This window comes from Panthera leo, chromosome E1 (assembly GCF_018350215.1).
Source record: "Panthera leo isolate Ple1 chromosome E1, P.leo_Ple1_pat1.1, whole genome shotgun sequence".
NCBI classification, from domain to species: Eukaryota; Metazoa; Chordata; class Mammalia; order Carnivora; family Felidae; genus Panthera; species Panthera leo.
Genome location: NC_056692.1, coordinates 17,501,532 through 17,519,268, shown reverse-complemented (window position 1 = coordinate 17,519,268; position 17,737 = coordinate 17,501,532). Strand labels below are relative to the sequence as shown.

The 17,737-nt window shown below is 56.1% G+C and overlaps 1 protein-coding gene and 1 long non-coding RNA gene across 14 annotated transcripts in view; one reads left to right on the top strand and one right to left on the bottom strand.

Moving 5' to 3' along the window:
- MYO18A (myosin XVIIIA) overlaps positions 1-17,737 on the bottom strand; it is a 101,789-nt gene that overhangs the window by 43,478 nt on the left and 40,574 nt on the right. For 5 of the 9 annotated variants that reach the window (XM_042916522.1, XM_042916524.1, XM_042916528.1 and 2 more), the window contains 8 exons: positions 4,690-4,777; positions 4,380-4,486; positions 4,094-4,270; positions 3,526-3,739; positions 3,085-3,227; positions 2,373-2,473; positions 1,451-1,514; positions 1,081-1,225 (listed from right to left, as the gene is read on the bottom strand). In XM_042916522.1, coding sequence (XP_042772456.1) covers positions 1,081-1,225; positions 1,451-1,514; positions 2,373-2,473; positions 3,085-3,227; positions 3,526-3,739; positions 4,094-4,270; positions 4,380-4,486; positions 4,690-4,777 — 1,039 coding nt within the window. Of the gene's footprint in view, positions 1-1,080; positions 1,226-1,450; positions 1,515-2,372; positions 2,474-3,084; positions 3,228-3,525; positions 3,740-4,093; positions 4,271-4,379; positions 4,487-4,689; positions 4,778-6,537; positions 6,574-7,958; positions 8,037-17,737 lie in introns of all 9 variants that reach the window. The other 4 variants (XM_042916521.1, XM_042916523.1, XM_042916526.1 and 1 more) reach the window with 2 other exon arrangements.
- LOC122206902 lies at positions 519-16,234 on the top strand. 5 transcript variants are annotated; one of them, XR_006196619.1, is made up of 7 exons: positions 519-998; positions 4,743-4,884; positions 5,981-6,095; positions 9,823-9,940; positions 10,653-12,977; positions 14,932-15,151; positions 15,848-16,234. It is a non-coding gene; the product is annotated as an uncharacterized LOC122206902 (long non-coding RNA). The 5 variants fall into 5 exon arrangements; XR_006196620.1 differs by lacking the exon at positions 519-998 and adding an exon at positions 7,849-7,905 and having other exon boundaries at positions 4,501-4,884; XR_006196622.1 differs by lacking the exon at positions 4,743-4,884.

The following is a 17,737-nucleotide window of genomic DNA, read 5'->3' as shown; positions in this document are numbered from 1 at the left end:
CCCGCTTCCTCTTTGGCAGGGTTGCCACCTGCTGGGATCATAAGGAACCTAACACCTGAACGCCTGTTCCTCCATGCACCCACCCACCCACCAGTGCTTTCTCGCTTCTGCTGAGCAGCCTGGGGCTCTTCACATCCCAGAGGAACACGAAGTCAAAGCCTGAGAGGCTGTTCAGAGGCAGCATCCCTCGGAGAAAGGGGAGAAAGGGGCAAAGAGGTGCTCAGAGTGCCCAGCCGTCAAGGTAATCTCAGAAGGAGGCAGCAGAGTTCTTCCAAGCCAGACCAAGCTCTAGCCATTCACAAGCCCCAAGTTCAAGTGCGGAAGCAACAGCCCATTCGTTACCATGGTGCCTGCCGCCCCCTAGTGGCCCCCACCTGGATATGCAAGAGGAAGAGATGCCTTCTACCAAACCAGTGAAGAAAAGGGAAGACTCAGAGAAAACTGGCCTGGGAAAGCCCCAAGAAGCAGGCCCACCCTACCCCATCCAAGCCCCAAGGAGGGCATCCTGAGAGGCCCCAGGATCTTGAGGCAACACAAGTAGAAGCAGCTATGCCTGGGACTCCGAGAAGCCTCACAGCCGGCAGGCACCTTCTCCCCCCTCAACCTGGGGCTTCTCCCAGGCCAGTCCCCTCCATTGTGACAGAACAAGCCCAGCCCCCAGACAGAGCCCAGGGCAAGCACCAAGATGGGACAAGGTGGCCCCTACACCCCAGGGAGGGGCCAAGGTCAGTTACCGGCTTGCTCCTCGGGGGCCTCTGTCAGGAAGGGAACAAGAAGCAGAATTATTCCAAGGGGACTGCTCGGACTTAGGGCCCTTCTCTTTCCCCTCAGCCTCCGAATCCTGCCCCCCCCCTCCCCTCTTCACAGTGCTCCGCATTACTGCCATCCAAGTCCAGGGGCAGAGATCCTTCTCTGGGCATCAGAGCCTCCTGTTCTGACGTGGGAGACTGGGAAGAGGCACACGCAACAGAGGGTGATAACAGACACATCTGTGCTGGGTGAGGACAAACCGCGAGTGGCAGGGCCTCCACAAGCTCTCCCGGGCAACAAGCCAGGCTGTTGGGACCCGTTGCGGGTTACCTTTGGTGGCGCCTGCAGCCCCCAGGTGGTAGATGGCAGCCAGGATGAGCCAGCAGGCTTTCTGTTCATCTGGGGAGATGCCCAGCACCTTCATGGCGGTCTGTAGCTTACTGAACTGCTGAGCCGCCTTCTGCTTCTCCTCAGGCTGCAGGGACAGGAGGGGACGCTGGCACTGCACCTTGGGGGGGGGGGGCGCTGTCCCTCCCGGCATACCCCCATGCTTCGGGACCCTCGGGGAGGGCAGGGCTGGGGAGAGCTGCCCAGCTGGGGCTGGGCTCCTGCTATTCCCGTGGGGTTCTCCAGGTCACTTCCCCTACTCCCCTGTTCCCAAGGCCCAGGACTGCCAACCTAGTCCCCACAGGCCCCTCACCTTGGCCAGTGGCACAATCCCAAACACATTGTTCTCTGCCAAGTGGTTCAAGTGGAGCTCTGTCCTAGGGGTACAAATGAGGCATCAGCACAGTGCTTGGTCCCCATGCCAAGGCCATCTCCCTACCAGGGTGGAGACAGATTCAGCTTCCAGACTCTCAGTCCTGTCTGCCCGTCATGCCCTATTGTCAGGCCAGCTGCCGCCACCTTCCCTAATTGGCCTGAAGGCCTGGTCAGAGCACCAACCTCCCTAGGACAGGTCGTCAGAGATGCTCTGGGGAGAGTGTCCAGACAGACCCCTGAAAGAGAGCCAGGAATCTGCCTGAAGCGCGAGTCCAGCCAGGACAGAGACCAGGCTCTCAGCTACAAGAAGAGTTAAGGAGGATAATGTCCTGGGGCTGCTTACTCAGCCTTATCATTAATCCTTTTTTTCAAAGAACAAAGACAGCAAGCCTGAAGGTCTAAAGGGAAAAGCCTGGTAGATGAGCCAACATGGGGGGCAGGAGGCCCAGTTTGGAGGTCACAGAAAAAGGCCCGGGTTTTCGGCTCCAGTATGAACTCAAATAACAGCTCAGCCCCACGTTAGCTGTGTGACTTATAGGCAAGTCTCTGACCACCTGCATCTTGAGGTGCTTTCCTCTGCAGACCTGGAGTAGCAGAGGTCATAGCTCGACCCTGGGAACACGGGAGCATCAATTATGCCCCTCACACATAGCCAGGACTCTGTGCCCGGGACCCAGGAGTTCCTGTGGGGTACAGCCCATGGCTCATTCATCTCACCACCCCCAGTTACCTCAGAGCCTAACATGTAGCAAGCGTACGATAAACAAACGGTATGGGATGCAGTCAAGTGACAAGGTCCAGGAGCCATCAGTGAGCTAGAACCCAGAGCACCCTCCCCAATTTCCTTTGTCCCATCTCACCTGAGGGTGCCATCCCCACAGGCCAGCAGGTAGTAGAAGACGTTGAAGGTGGCCTCACCGGCTGGGCGTCGGGCCACACGCAGCTTCTCCAGAAGCATCGTCTATGGCACAGCATAGAGGGTATGGGCAAGGAGGGTGGTGCCAGGTCAACCTTCTCCACCCCACATTGGAAAGAACAAGGCCCATGGGAGCAGGCAGGTGCAGCTTACTCTCAACCAGAGGCCAGATCACCACAGGGTCAACCCTGGGGCACAAACCAAAGCCAGGGGGAAGGAGATAGGCCCAGCTCACAGAGGGGCCTTGGTGCCTTGCCCAGCCCCCAGGCACAGTCTTCTCAGGGAGCTGGGCACTTTGTGGAAAAATATTTCATTTAGCATGGAAGGGGACCAGCTTCGGCCAGAACTTACTTTATTGACAAGCAAGTCTTACTTGGGTGAAATTAGCCTGAGAGAAACCCCTGAATACAGGGCCAGGGCCCCAGAAGTAGGGTACAGCCAACCCCAGGGTTGGGCAGGAAGCTGAGCCAGGACCCACCTGGGGCAAGAAGCATGGGGGGGCAGAAGACATGGCGGGGGCAGAATGGTGACAGCTCGGGGCGGAGCACACCATCCCTGCTGGAGGGGATCCTGGGTAGAATCCCGGGAAAATAAGGCACAGGAGGGAGCCTGAAACCAGGCAGCCAGTCTCTTAACTACCCTGAGTGTCCTCTCACCTGGATGGAGGCTGAGGCCACCTGGCCAGCTTGGTCAAAGTCCAGGGAGAGGATCTGGGAGAAGCGAGTGGCATTGCCGTTCATGATGGTGGGGCTGTTCCCAAAGGCTTCCAAGAGGCTGTACAGAGCCTGCCACTTCTCTGCTGTAGAACAGAGGCCCAGGAGCCATCAGGAAAGCCTCCAGAGGCCCAGGGGCCATCAGGAAAGCCTCCAGAGGCCCAGGGGCCATCAGGAAAGCCTCCAGAGGCCCAGGGGCCATCAGGAAAGCCTCCTGCCCAGGGCCTATTCCCCCAGCGCACAAAAGCTCAGAGTTACTCAGGCCAGACTGCCCAGGGACAGAGGGGGTCTGAGGGCACAGAGAAGCCAGGGAGAAAAAAGCTGACACCTACGAGGCGCTTCCATCCCCAGCCCCTCTCAGTTTTTCCAGGTGGCCTGTCTCACCAGAAAACACCTTGTTCCCACTGGTGCCTGCGATGGTGGCCAGGTACTGCACCAGATGCTGGCAGCTGGTGGTCTTGCCACTGCCGCTGCTGCCCAGGAGGATGATAGACTGGTCCTGGCGGCTCATCAGCATTGCCCTGTATGCGGTCTGGGCCACGGCATAGATGTGGGGTGCCATGTCCTCCCGCCGACACCCCTTGAACATGTGCATCACCTTGGGTGGGAGGGGGAGGGCGGGAAGGGGCAGGCTCTTAGCTGGTCACACTTGGACAGTCCTCACCCCCAAGGTCCACATCTTTCTGGGCCTTTCACTGTCGGGGGCGTTGTCGAGGGATTCCCAGGCTAAGGCCTTGCATAGAAATGCAGATACTAGCACAGTCCCGGCCTCTGTTAGAGGTTACGGGGAGGGCTTCATGTCCCCACCCCTTGAAACGGCTCCAAGTTCAACTGTGAGAGTGGACAAGAGCCCAGTGGGATGCCAAAGGGAAGGAGCAAAGCCAGGGAAGGTGGGGTAGGTAGTGTGTGGGTGGGTCCATGGGGCAGCATGGTCGCCTAGTGGGTGCCGCACCTTCTCAGAGTACACGGCAGGGGCCCCACGGGGGCTGAGGACGAGCAGGCTGGGGCCAGCGTACGTATGCAGCAGGCTAGCACCATAGCGCTGGCGCAGTGTGTGGAGGACGCTGGACTCATTGAGGTACACCAGCGAGGCCAAATCTTCTAGACGGTCGCAGGAGGGAGCATTAGCCTGTGTGATAGGACAGGCAGGCAGGCACTGAAGAAGCAGAATCTGTCGGCACTGCCAGTGGACAGGCCTGCCCTGCCCAGCCCACTTCCTGTGCCCTCCACCTGCAAACCTTCTCCACATCATCCTCGTCCACATCCAAGATGGCGCCATCATGGTCTAGCTTCACACGCACCTTGCCTTCTGGCAAGCTGAGCTCCTCAGATTTGAGCTGACTGCCTACAGAGCGGGGACAGACAGTCAGACACAGGCCCGGGAAGCCTCTGCCACCCTCTTCAGGCCCTTTGTGGTCCTGTCTCTTCCCTACTATATCACTAGCCTCTCCTCACTCACCACCCAGGCCTCACCAGACCCAGAAGGCACACCCAGCCCGGAAACCTGAGAGGCCCAGGCATCTGCACCCTGGGCCTCCCCAGACTCACCCAGAGAGAAGCCATCCTTATGGACCAGCCACACCTTCTCTGTCTCATACCAGGACTCCTCAGCTGCAATCTGCTCTTCTGTCTTCACCTATCAGAGGAAGGGGGGGTAATAAATAGTCAGACCTTGCTCTGGAAAACAGTCGGGACAGAAGAGAAGAGACACGTGAGGGGAAGTGCTTCCAGATGAGCCACCTGGTAAGGGGGACAGTTGGGTGGCAGACACAGAACAGGGGACATTGGAAGTGTCAGAGTAAGAAGGTGGGGAAGCCAGGGGATGGGGATGGGCCTGAGGAGCCCCGAGGACAAGGACACAGAGTTAGGGACCATGCCAGCCTTGAGGGTCTGGAAGGACGGGGACACTCAGAACCCGAGCCCTGAGGAGAGTAGACTATAGGAAAGCAAACCAGCACGTTCTGCCTTCAGCCACCCTCTTCCCCACCTCCCCTGTAGGGTTGGTGTGCTGAGCCCACACCCCTCTCCCTGAGCCAACACCCACTGCTACTGTGACCTCTCATGCCCAGCCTCTGTCTCGAGGTGGGAAAGGGCGCTTCCTCAAGACCCGAGAAGTGTCTACTGCGGACTTTTTACTTCAAAGTGATATATGGGTCCTAAATCCTAGTCTCGGCCTGGTCTTCCCTCCAGAGGATGCCCTGCTGGGCAAGGAGCAGTGCCCAGATGTACACGCCAGCCTTTCCACTCCTCCTCCATGCCTCCTCAGAAGGCCAAGGCCATAAAATAGCATGGCCAGACATATGAGGGGGGCACAGAAGTGCAGCAGTGTTTTGCCAAACACAGGAAAAGACTTGTATGCCACATGGCTGGGCACTGGAACAGCTGTGAGCCACCATCAGTCTCTGAGAGTCCCCCACCCTCACAAGACTTGAGGCCGAGGTACAGACGCTGCTCTGTGATACTGACCCCCTGTGTGAGGGATTGGAAAGGATAAGAAAACATAATAAATATTTTCTTTGTCACATTTCTTGGAGCTGAACGAAAAAGAGATCTGGGTTCTACTCCCAGGTTGGATTCTGGGTTCAGATAACTCCCTCTTCCTCGCTGACTGCCCTTCCCCGTTGGAGAGAGAAGGGTACGCGTGGCCCCTAGGCTCTGGGAATCATGACCAGGAAATCACCCTTCAAACAGGAGAACCACTATGGGGCTGGCAACATTTTAAATTGTTAAATGAAGACATGAAAAAAAAAAAAAAAAAGGCTAGTTTTTTATATTTGAAGAAATGTAAGTTTATAAAAAAAAATCAATGTTTTCTTTTTTTCCAAATCACATGATACAGGTTAAACGTTCATCTCGACTGGACACATTCTACGGGTCAGATGCTTGGAACCTGATGAAGAAGGAGACATCACAGGGTCCTGGCCTAGAACGAATCCTTTAGAGCTAATTCAAGGGTAGGTTCCCAAATTGGCCAGCAGGTGGAGCCAAAGAATGCCACATCTTCTGGCTTGGGAAGGCAGGTGGGAGGTGGGAGGGGCTCAGCCTTTCAGCTTTCTCTACCCAGAGTAAGAGGAATTAAAACACCTAGAAACCAAAACTCTTGCCAGGCCCTTGGGTTCCAGTGGTTAAAACCCAGATGCCACAGGTCCAAACTCAAGTGGTGGCACTCAGACTGGACACCTCCCAAGGGCCTGACACAGAACAGCCCCATTTAAAACTTCTGGCACCGCCTCCCCCAAGGATCCCCCCAGATACAGGGTGGGAGCCGGAAGGGAAAAGAGGCCTTACACTCCAGCATGAGGCCCGAGCACAGACGCCAGCCCAGGTACAGGCCAGGGGTGGAAGGCGGTCACTGGAGGAAGCGGAGGGCTCCTGAAGGGGGAAGGAGCACCCTACCTGGCTGTGGGCAGGAGAGGCGGCCTCAGGGTCCAGCTGCCAGCAGCAAGCAAAGAAGAGAGAGAGAAAAAGAGGGGTGAAGATGAGTAGACCACTGGCATGAACCCTTTGGCAAGCACTCTGGGCCAAGTGGGCGGGCACTTTCCAGCTGCCCAAGGTGCAGGGTGGAGGCTGGAGGAACTTAGCGCCAGGATGGGAAGCTGGCCTGGGCAGGTCAACTGTGTCCAGTCAAGGAGAAGCCAGACCAGGAAGGCAGGGCCCGGCATGGTGAAGAGACACTTGCTATCAACGGACTTCTCAGAGTAGCTGCTCTGTTAAGTCATTCACTGTGGCCTGGGCATGAACATGCCACTCTGCCTCCGGCCATAGTTTGTCCCGGGTGGGACATCCAGTGCATTCTGAATTAGGCTCCTCTTCTGTGTGCTTGCCAGGCCACCTCACCACACCCAGGGCCCGGGCCCCTTGGGTGGCTCTGGCCTTTTCTCCAGGGCACTGGCCAGCCTAGCTCCCCTCTATCTGGCCTCCAAACACATCAGAGCTGTCACTCCTGCACAGAACAAGACCATAGGGCAAGTCTCATGGAACAAGACCACTAGCAGCCCCAAGTCTGGGACCCTTTCCTCAACCCCCCACTGCACCCCTGCACCACTCCTAGAAGGGCACACCACAAGCAGAGGCAGCACTCCATCTGCAACCTGCCCAAGAACCAAGGGACTGTCGGTAGACCCTTTGGCCAGACTTTGACTCTCTTTTTCTGTCTGATTACTTTTTTTAAAATTTTTATTTATTTATTTTTGAGAGAGAGAGATGGAGTTGAGCGGGGGAGGGGCAGAGAGAGGGAGACACAGAATCTGAAGCAGGCTCCAGGCTCTGAGCTGTCAGTCCAGAGCCCGACATGGGGCTTGAACTCGTGAACTGTGAGATCATGACCCGAGCTGAAGTCGGATGCTTAACCAACTGAGCCACCCAGGTGCCCCTCTGTCTAGTTACTGAAAGACCTTTCTGAAGAGGAAGGGGACCCAGCTAGACCTTGGACCTTGCCTATAAGGAATAAACAAGGAGTTAACTGGCCCCACCCGCATCTGAAAAGCCAATGCATCAAAAAAGGGGAGAGTCAGCTCCCTGCCTCACCGTCCACCAGGCCCTGGTACCAAGACATGTCCTCCAGGACAAGAGAATGGGGCCAGAGATGGGGGCTGGATCCACAGCCACGAAGGGCCCCCTCCCACCAGCACAGGGCCTTGGGTCCCCTAGAGGAACAGGCCTCACTGTGCTCAGACCCTCTGCAGAGCCCTTCTCTCATTTCTTCAGGTGAGAAGCCCACGTGAGGGCCCCCAGACTGCCATGGAGCCATCCTTCCATATTCAGGTGCTCCCCCCGTCCCCCCTGGCCTGGGAACCATACACGTGAGGTGGCATTACAGGAGTTGTGAAGATCCTCTCAAGGCGCTGGTGGGCCTCCTCTGCGGGGGTCAGCTGGACCTCAGCGGCAGCTCCTGCCTAGAGGTTAAACCACTGTTAGTCCTGGCCTGGGGAGGAGTGGGGGGCACGGCATGCCAAGCTTCTAGCCTAGGAAGCCACTGGGACCCAGTGGGGAGGTGGAGTAGGGTCAGGGAGGCAAGCCAGGCACCAACTTGAGCTGTCTTTTTTAAGTTTATTTATTTTGAGAGAGGGAGAGAGAGGGAGGGTGGAGAAGAGAGAGAGAGAGAGAGAGAGAGAGAGAAAGCACGCAAGCGGGGTAGGGGCAGAGAGAGAGGGATACAGGACCCCAAGCAGGCTCAGTACTCTCAGCTTGGAGCCCAACGTGGGGCTCACACTCACGAACTGGAGATCATGACCTGAGCTGAAATGAAGAATCGGACGCTTAATTGATTGAGCCACCCAGGCAGCCCCCAACTTGAGTTTTTAAATTATCCAATGGGGGGGGGGGAGGAAATTCTGGGGTTATTTCTTCTCACAATCCTAACTACTTCAGCACTAGGATGACCCTGTTCTCCCACACACCCTCTGGCCCCTGCCCCAGGCCCAGGTGACAGGTGGCTGAACTTCAGCTCAGGGCACATCTCAGCCCCTCAACTCCACCCTAGTGAGAGCGACGGGGAGCCGGAGGGAAGGCAGCCAAGCCAGGGAACAGGCACATGACTCTCTCTGGCTACTTATAGGTTCTACTCAGGGGCTGACAGTACACCTCACAGCCTTCCCGGGAGGCCCAAACACCCCTGCCAACTCCCGTGTGCCAGGACTGATTTCCCTGCTTCAGAGCAGGCCGGCAGGGCTGGGACGGCTGCAGCCTCCTGTTCTCGAAGTTCTGCCAAACCCAGGAGGAATGGAGCGGGGAACCCGGCAGGTTCTGGGACCTTGGGAGTCCCAGGAGGTCATCGGCAGGGAGGGCCTCTAGGCTGCTCTACTCCTATTTCCCCCTCCCCCCCCCTTTCTAGCCAGAAGAGCTTGCAACAGGTGGGAGAAGCAGTGGTGAAACTTGACTCCTCCCTCCTACACCTCATGAGGCCTCAGAAGGGTCCACAAAATGGGGAAGTTTGAAGGGAACTGTCCCTGGCCAGAGGACCAGTCATGTAGGCATCACCTTCCAAGGTCCTCCCCTCTGCCTCTCAGCTTCCTATCCCACTCAGAGGGTACTCTGGGGACAGATGGGTCCGCAGATCCAAAGGGGGCCTATGGTGCCCCTTTGCCACCCAGGCCTAGGGCTCCCTCAGGAATCCTGCTGTCAGAGAGGACTGCCAGCCAGGCCTGAAGAAGGAAGTGATGGCAATGATGGCATTAAAACTCCTGTTATCAGCATCGCTATCCATGCTGCCATTTATGAAGCACCCACCACACCAGGGACTAGGCTCGGAGGAGCACTGTACCATTCCTAATCTTCACAGAACCCTTCAAAGCTGGGATTATCCCTTGTTTGCAACTCCAAAATCCAAAAGCCCCCTCCACCCCCTCTGCCCCAAACGATTTTTCACTTAACTATTTTGATCGCCAAAACTCTTCGTATTCTATCCCCCTGCAGTGTGAACATAGATTTTGCTATGAAAATATTTACCTTTGGTTAGAGGTTACTGCTCGTTATGTATGACATTCTAAAATACAGAAATTATGAACTTGCAAAATACTTCTGGCCCCAAGGGCTTCAGAGGGGGAATCAGACCTGTCCCATCCCCACTTGGCAGATGAAGGAAGGGTCAGCGATGGGACCATGCTGAGATCCCACAGAGGGTGAGTAGCCGGGGATGTGAACACGGGTCACCTGACTTCAGAAAGTCTCCTTCTCCCCTAGCACTGATCTGCTAAGACTTCGACCCTTGCTTGGGAATCTGGAGCCTTCGGCCAACACCACGCAGCCTGGGACCAGGCCCCAATCCCACACAGGAATGTGAAGGAACGGCAGCATGCTGGTTAGCAGGGCCCATCCCAGAGCAGGGGCCGCCACGGACTCTGGTGTTCAGTGAAGGAAAAGCCATGCAGCCCCACCACGGGCACAAGGCCAGGCCCAGCTTCTCAGTCATGCGGGCGGGTTGAGGAGGCCCGGGGAAGCTGGCTGCGAGGGTGCCTGGCCTTCCAACGAGGGTGGTGAGGGCATGGGAGGTTAGTGATACACTCGGGTACCTCCTGCTGCACGTCAGGGGCTGGTGACTTGGACTGCGGCAATCCAGTCAGGTTCGACTTCGGGCCAGCGGAGCCCGGGTCCGCCAGCTCTTCTGGTGGGGCAGGGGAGCACTGCTTCTCCGGGATTCCAGGCTTGGCCGGGGAGCCTGGTTTCCCTGAGGAGCCCGGCTCCTGGCTGGAGGGCTTCTCCCCCTTCCCAGGAGACTGCCTGCCACGGGGCTTGTGGTCCTTGGCCCTGCCCCGAGACATCAGGCTCCGTAGACCCACAGAGAGCTCATCCTTGGCTGCCTCCTTCTTTGCTTCAGGCTTAGGTGGAGGAGGAGGAGGTGGAGGAGGTGGTGGCTTGGGACCAGGGGCCTTTTCTCCCCTCTTGCCTCGAGCTGGGTGCTCAGGGGACCTGACCCCTCTGCTTGAAGGCTCCTTGGCACTCCCAGGCTCCTCACCAGGCAGCACCTTGCTCACCACCTTCCTAACTGCGTTTGCCACTCTCTTCCGGGACAGGCCCTGGGCCTCCTCACTTGGGCCTTCTGCTGAGGCAGCCCCCAGGCCATTCATGGCGAGTGTGGGTGCAGGGCTCTTGGCTCTCTGGGAAGTCTCTGACGGTACAGGGCTGGTAGGAGGCTGAGGACTCCTAGATGGACCACTGCTGTCCTTTGAGCTGCCCTCTAGCTGCAGTCACACAAACACAGGTAGACATTAGCATCGGCCCTTGTGTCCCTGCCCACCCCATGCAGAGGAAGTGAGACCTCACGCCTAGCCCTGGATGGAACAGACCTTCCATTCGTCCATGTAAACAACACATAGCTCCAAGAGGCTACACCAGGAAGCCTTCATTCCATCTTCTAGATAGGACAATTGCATCTCAAAGTTTGGCTTCTCTCTCCCACAAAGCACAAGCAGGTACTGCAGTCACCTGCTGTCTATCCGTAGCCTTAGCACAGAGCTGTGAGACGCCAGCATACAGTGCCCGGAGGCCCATGAAGTGTCCCAGAGTTACTGGCCGATGTCAGGGCAGCAACCAAGCCCCAATCCAGGTGAGCCCACTCCCTCGCGGCCCAAACAACAGCAGAGATGGAGCATGGAGAGGTCAAACCACCAATTCCTGCCATCAATCCTGGGCCTCCCTCTGGGGCTTTCTGCCTTTGTGGTCCCCGGTCCTTCTATCACTGTGCTTTCTGGGCCGTCAGACCCAGAACCTACCAATCCCAGCAGAAACAGTGGTTGGGGAGCAACTCCTGGCCCCTGGACATGCCAAGCTTCCTCCCTCCTGCTCCCCTGATTTGTGGCCATTGTCTACCCCTCACCCCACTCTCAGGGCTGCAGAAACCCAGTGCCGGCCGGGGGGGAAGCTTCTACCTCAGGCTGCTCTGTCAAGTCTCTACAGCTTTCCTCCTGCCACCTTCCCAAGGGCTGGAGGCGTCCTGGCTCCCAGGGTGTGTGTGCGCAGAGTAATAGGATGAAGAGGAGAGAGCTGGGGCCCACAAAGGGGAAAGCACTCAAGTGACCACAGATCCACTCTGCCCTGGAGCTGGGGCCCTGGCTCAGCCAGCCTCCCAGCCTCTGGCACCCGCCTGGAGCGTGTTGGCACACTTTGCCTAATGCGCCTACCCTCCCCCCAACACTGGTGGGAACTGTCTGCGGTCCCGAGGGACAGCCACTAGGAAAGCCAGGCTGCCTAATAGTAGGGCAGAGTTTCCTGCAAAGCCAGCCACGTTGCCTGGGGGAGCAAGGTCAACCTGGGGGCTCCTTGCTGATCCGGCAATGCCCTGCCACTAATGGGCTATGTTTGAGTCCCTGTTCCGCAAAACAATGACCTTGGTTCCAGGGTATACCTGGGCCCTGGGCTCTACAAGTCTGGCTGCCATAGCTGCTTGGATGCAGGAAGATACTCAGAGTGGGCAGACCTCTGGCACGTCCTGAACAGGGCTGACCCAAGCAACCTCAGTCCGGGCCTCAGCTACAGGGAGGCCCTGAGGCCGGGGTGGGGAGAGGAGGGCTTGAAGGTGCCTCTCCCTCAACCTCTTGGACCAAGAGTGCTCCATGGCATGCCAGGGCACTGCAGAGCTGGCTAGCAGCCCCGGCTGCCGGCTCCTGCTCCCTTCTCCGCCCTCTTCTGGCTCTCCTCCCATCCCCCCGACTGAAGATGGTGACAATGGTGATGCTAACACACAGTGTTTATTATGTGCCGGGAAGTCTTCTAAGCACTTCACGTGTAATTTTCTGGAGTATCTGGATACTCCCGGGCCCCTCCCCAGCATATCTCAAGCACACCCCTTTGAAATCACTGGCTAACCTGGCAGGATTAATTACACATCAGGTGGAAGCCACAGAGTCTGGCTAATCAAACCTCCATCCAAGGAAGTGGGGGAACTGGGACAGGCACCATCTGGGGTAATGAAGCCCGGATCCGCTTTGTGACCCAGCTCTGCCCCAGGGCCCCCCGCACTCCTGCCCCCTGTGCCGACAGCGGCCCTCTCCTAACTACACGTCTCTAGACCTGGCTATTCTGGAACCGTCTCTCTTTCCTTGCTTGAAAAGAGTCCAGCTTTATTCAGGGTCTCTATCTCGAGGCAGAGTGACCTGGGGGAGAAGTTGGGGACACCAACCAGCCGGAGCCTGCCTCCAGGTCACCCGCACCAAGCAGCTGACGGGGTCTTGGGAAGAGACAAAACAGCTGCGGTGAAATCCCTCCCTGTGCCGGTCTTGTGTCACCAGAGCAGGACGAAGAGTCCCAACAGCTGAGCTCTCCTCTGGTGCTCCCCAGCCTAAGAGTTTGCCCGCCTAGGACTCTCCAGCCCCAGAGGGTCCAGAAAACCAGAGCTAAAGGTAGGAACTAAAGAGAGGGGCCGGGGGAGGTGTCCAAAGCGCCTCGGTGTTCCCGTCTCCTTCGCGCACCCCAGAGGTTGGCATCACACATGCTGCGCTTTCTGCCCCTTTAGTGGCATTCCCTCTGGCCACCCAGAGATGAAGGGGCACCTGCCATGCCTGCCTGGTCCGCGGAACCGCCTCACGGACTAGGCGAAGGCAGGCAGGCACACCCACCCGGGCACACGCACCGGGGGCTCAGAGAAACACTTACAGCCCCTTCCTCCTTGCCAGGGGGGCCAGGCTTCGGCAGAGTTTTGTCCTCCTCTTTAACCTGAGGGAGCAGACAAAGAAGTCACTGGCAGGTCAGGGCGGGAAAGAGCATTAAAAGCATAGGAGGAAAACATCCGAGGGGCCCTCCCTCCCGAGCGGGCAGAGTTCCTGCGCATTTGGGAGTACTGGGGTGAGGGACATGAGCAACGGATACCCTGTGCTGCGGTCAAAACTGTCCAGTGACAGCTTCAAGAATGAATAGCGGGATCAAGTACCCTTGCCGTTGGCCACCAGTCACGTGGCCCACTTGGGCGGTCTGAAGAGTGCCATCATGGGCTTGGTTACAGGGTGGACAGAAAGGTCCAGCTAACTCAACCCATGCTCAACTGCAAGAGTCATTCTCAGCTCAGACGAGAAGTAGTCTGAATAAGAGGCTCCTGACCTAGTGACTAAGGAGGGAATAACCCCAGGGTGGGAGCCCTACTGGGCCAACGGAGGTAGAATGGGCGGCCCTTACCAGGCTGGCTCCAACTTGCTTTTAGGTCCCTGTGATCGCCCCTGGCCCAGAGCCTGAATGCCTTCCCAGCCACACAGCTGAGCTTGGACTGGGGACAGGAAATGGGGCAGAGGCAGGGAGGCCAGATATTTTGCCAACCTCAGACCCACAAAACTGCTAACCGTGCAGCTGAGGGAGGGAACCCCAAGGTTGGGGGCAGAATTTACAAGGAGAGATGCCTGAGCTCTGGCTGTTCTGGCCAGGAGGTTGGGCTCAGCCCAGAAGCTAGAGGGCAGGAGCAGAGTTGGGAAAAGCTCAGACAATGCCTCATGGACTTCGTTTCTCTTCTTTCCCCAGTCACTTAGGACTATGGGAAAAAGGCAGGTCTGCGAGCAGCTCTACCCGTCTTCAACATGCCTTTCCTTCCGGGCACAGTGGGGTAAAAGCATCGGAAGGAGTCCTCAATTCCTGATGGAAAAGATCTTTAGGAACGTTTCCAGAATCATGTTAATTATCCCCCTGGGGGGAGGGGGAGTCTTTGGCTACTTTTGAGCTCTAATTAGCAGTGCCTAGGGGCACTGACCAGCATGATGGCCGCTGAAGTTTTAAAGCTGCGACTTGTCTACCGAGCTATTTTCAATGGGCTGAAGTTAGCTCACACTGTTACGGACAGGGGGGAAATGGCAATTATTCATCAGAGTGCGCTCTACTACTTTAGAAATTGGGACTGGAGCAGATAAAGGGAAGGGAGGGGCTGGTGGAGAGAGGATGAGGAGGAGTGGGAGAGACTGGGTCTGCACCTGCTGCCCCCACCCCCGGTGCCTATCCCTCACACCACCCCACACCCCCAAGGTCACACCATGCATTAGCTCCTGGGCACACAGGTTAGGGGAGCAGCAAGTGTTCACAAACCACACAGACAAGCTCATTACTGCACACGGTGCTATTAGCTTGGGCTCAGGGATGGCCCAGATTCCGAGTCCACTCCGTGTCCGCCACCGGCTCCAATTCTGTCCTCCCTCCAGTGATGCGAGCTTAGGACCCCAAGTGTCCCGCCCAAGTGGTGAGGCACTGGGGGAAACACTGGCTGCCCCCCGAAAGGTCTGGGACACTAGGCCCAGCTCTGAGCTCAGCTCTGGATTTAGCCTGAGGCTGACTCACGGCCTCCCCCACTGCCCCCCCAACCAAGGGCTCTGTCTGTTACAGGTCATTGCCCAGCTGGGGACTGTGCACAGCACAAAGGCACGCCCAGGTCGGCAGCCTGAATCACCCTCTGGAACCCAGGCAGCCAACTGGCCTGGCTCCCAACCCTTGGCTCCTTTCCTTCTACCCACCACAGTCCCCAGACCAGGGGGGACCCAGTTCCAGAAGCCTCAGAACCAACGCCATCCCCCGCGGCCCCCCACAGCGGCCCACGTTCCCAGCGGTGAGTCAGAGCAGCCCGTGGAGGGGGGGGAGGGGGGCAGATGGGAAGGGTGTGGGGTGGTTAACTTGGAGGGGCACCAGTGGGACAAAAGGCAGCTCAGCTTACCAGAGGTGGAGCTCAGAGAAGGAGCATGACTCAGCACAGAAGCCCATCCAGAGCAGAGCGATTCTCCCCAGTCCCCAAATACACGCTCATGCCCCAGTCTGTCTCTAGTTCCCCAAGCTCCCTTGCCCACAAGCCAGACTCCTGCCTGCACACACCATGCCAAGCACATAGGAAAAGCATAAGGATTTTGAGACCCAACTTTCCTTTTGCTCCCAGAAGGCGAACCTTGATGAAAAGGCCATGGTGCTGAAGGTAGCCTGCCCCCTGGGTCAGAGAAGACACAGGCAGGGTGGGCAGGGTCTCTCAGGAAATCGGAGTCTTCCTAAAGGCCACCACCTGCCAGGACAAACACTGTGGGCAACAGGGGACAGAGGGGAGGAAACGAAAGGGGAAAGATTACAGAGCTCAAAAGGTCAGAGGAGGAGTGAGGGATAAAGCACTGGGGGAAAGAGCTGGCAAGGTGGGGTACAGAACTTAGAACTTCCTGCCCTCGGGAGCTGTGTGTCCTTGAATAAGCCACCTCACCTCTCTGGGCTTCTCTATAGAATTAGGGTATGGACCAGTCTAGACAATGGCTGATGTCCTTTCCAGGTCTGCACCCTAGGAGTCTGGGTAAAGAGAGGCACTCAAGCCCTTAACTCAGTGAACCGACGTTACGGGCCTGTGAGGGCATTAACAAAGCTTCCCCAGGACTGCAGCAACTTTGGCTTTCTACCTGCAACACGCCATCACCAGCCTGGAGGAAGGGGACCTGGAGAATTGTAAAGCCACTTCACCTATGGGTGAGAAATTAGGACTGGTCCTCTTGAAAATCAACAGGCAGAATCTGCCTCAGCCCAGAGAGAGGCTTCATTCAAAGAATCCATTCAGTTCAGTGGGGTTCAAGAACTTGTTTGTTCTTATTACTGCTTATCATGAATTAACAGTGAAAAATTGGAGAATTTTTTGTTTTCAGTTAATTGTTTTTATTTTCTTTATTATTTTTATTTTAAGTTTATTTATTTCGAGAGAGACAGAGACAGAGAGACAGGGAGAGGGAGAATGTGAGCAGGGAGGGGCAGAGAGAGAGGGAGAGAGAGAATCCCAAGCAGGCTCCTCACTGTGAGCACAGAGCCAGAAGCAAGGCTCGATCCCACAAACTGTGAGATCATGACCTGAGCCAAGATTAGGAGTCGGATGCCCAGCCAACTGAGCCACCCAGGCGCCCCACAATTAATTATTTTTAACTTGCTTTGTCGACTTGTCTCTTTTACTATCCAGTTCATATGCTAGATGTGAAGTTTAATTATTTAATTCATTTGTTCTTTGCTCTCCTGCTCAAGTTTTTCTATGTGTGCAGAGGGAAGTCCACTCATCCCAGGCTGTGAGGACACCAGTCCATTCACGCCCGGGCCTGTTCCTCTCTATCAGCTCTTCCTTAGAAATATCACTCTAGGCACAAAGATGGGGTTCTCTGCAGAGGAAATTCTCTCTGTGGCTTTTGTAAGGAACTGCCTGAATATTTCTCCTTTCTTCCTTATCACTGGATTTTAAGATTTGCTTAGAATCCAAAAAACCTGTCTTTAGCCAATACGTAACAGATGAGGAACTCAACCCCAAAGACGGAGGCAATGTCTCCATCACGGTCACTGCCAGATCTGGGAACAAACCCTGACCTGCTCCCTCGTGGGACTTCAGCCATTTCTTTTGTTTTGTTTTTTTAATTTTTTTTTTTAATGTTTACTTTTGAGAGAGAGACAGAGTGCAAGCAGGGGAGGGGCAGGAGAGAGGGAGACACAGAATCCAAAGTAGGCTCCAGAGTCTGAGCTGTCAGCACAGGGCTGGACGCGGGGCTTGAACTCACAAACCACGAGATCATGACTCGAGCCGAAGTCAGACGCTTAATCAACGGAGACACCCAGGTGCCCCAAACTGCAGCCATTTCTGACATCATTAATTATTGAATATGGAACACCTACCCTAATGAGATAGGCCCTGTAAAAGTATTTAACACATTAAAAAAAAATGTTTATTTATTTTTGAGAGAGAGCACAAGTGCGGAAGGGGCAGAGAAAGAAAGACACAGGATTCTAAGCAGGCTCTGCCTATCAGCAGAGAGGCCAACACTGGGCTTGAATCCACAAACCATGAGATCACGCCCTGAGCCAAAAGTTGGACGCTCAACCGACTGAGCCACCCAGGTGCCCCTTTAACACATATTTTTACTCTTATTTATTTATTTTAAAGTTTATTTATTTTATTTTGAGAGAGAGAGAGAGAGAGAGGGAGAGAGCACGTGGGAAGAGCAGAGAAAGAGGGAAAGAGAGAGAACACCAAGCAGGTCCCTAGAGCCCGATACAAGGCTTAAACCTGCGAACCATGAGATCGTGACCCAAGCCGAAACCGAGTCAGACGCTTAACCGACTGAGGCACCTAGGAACCCAAATGTATTTTTAAATATAAGTCTTACAACAGCCTCATGACATCAGTCTCATTTTACTA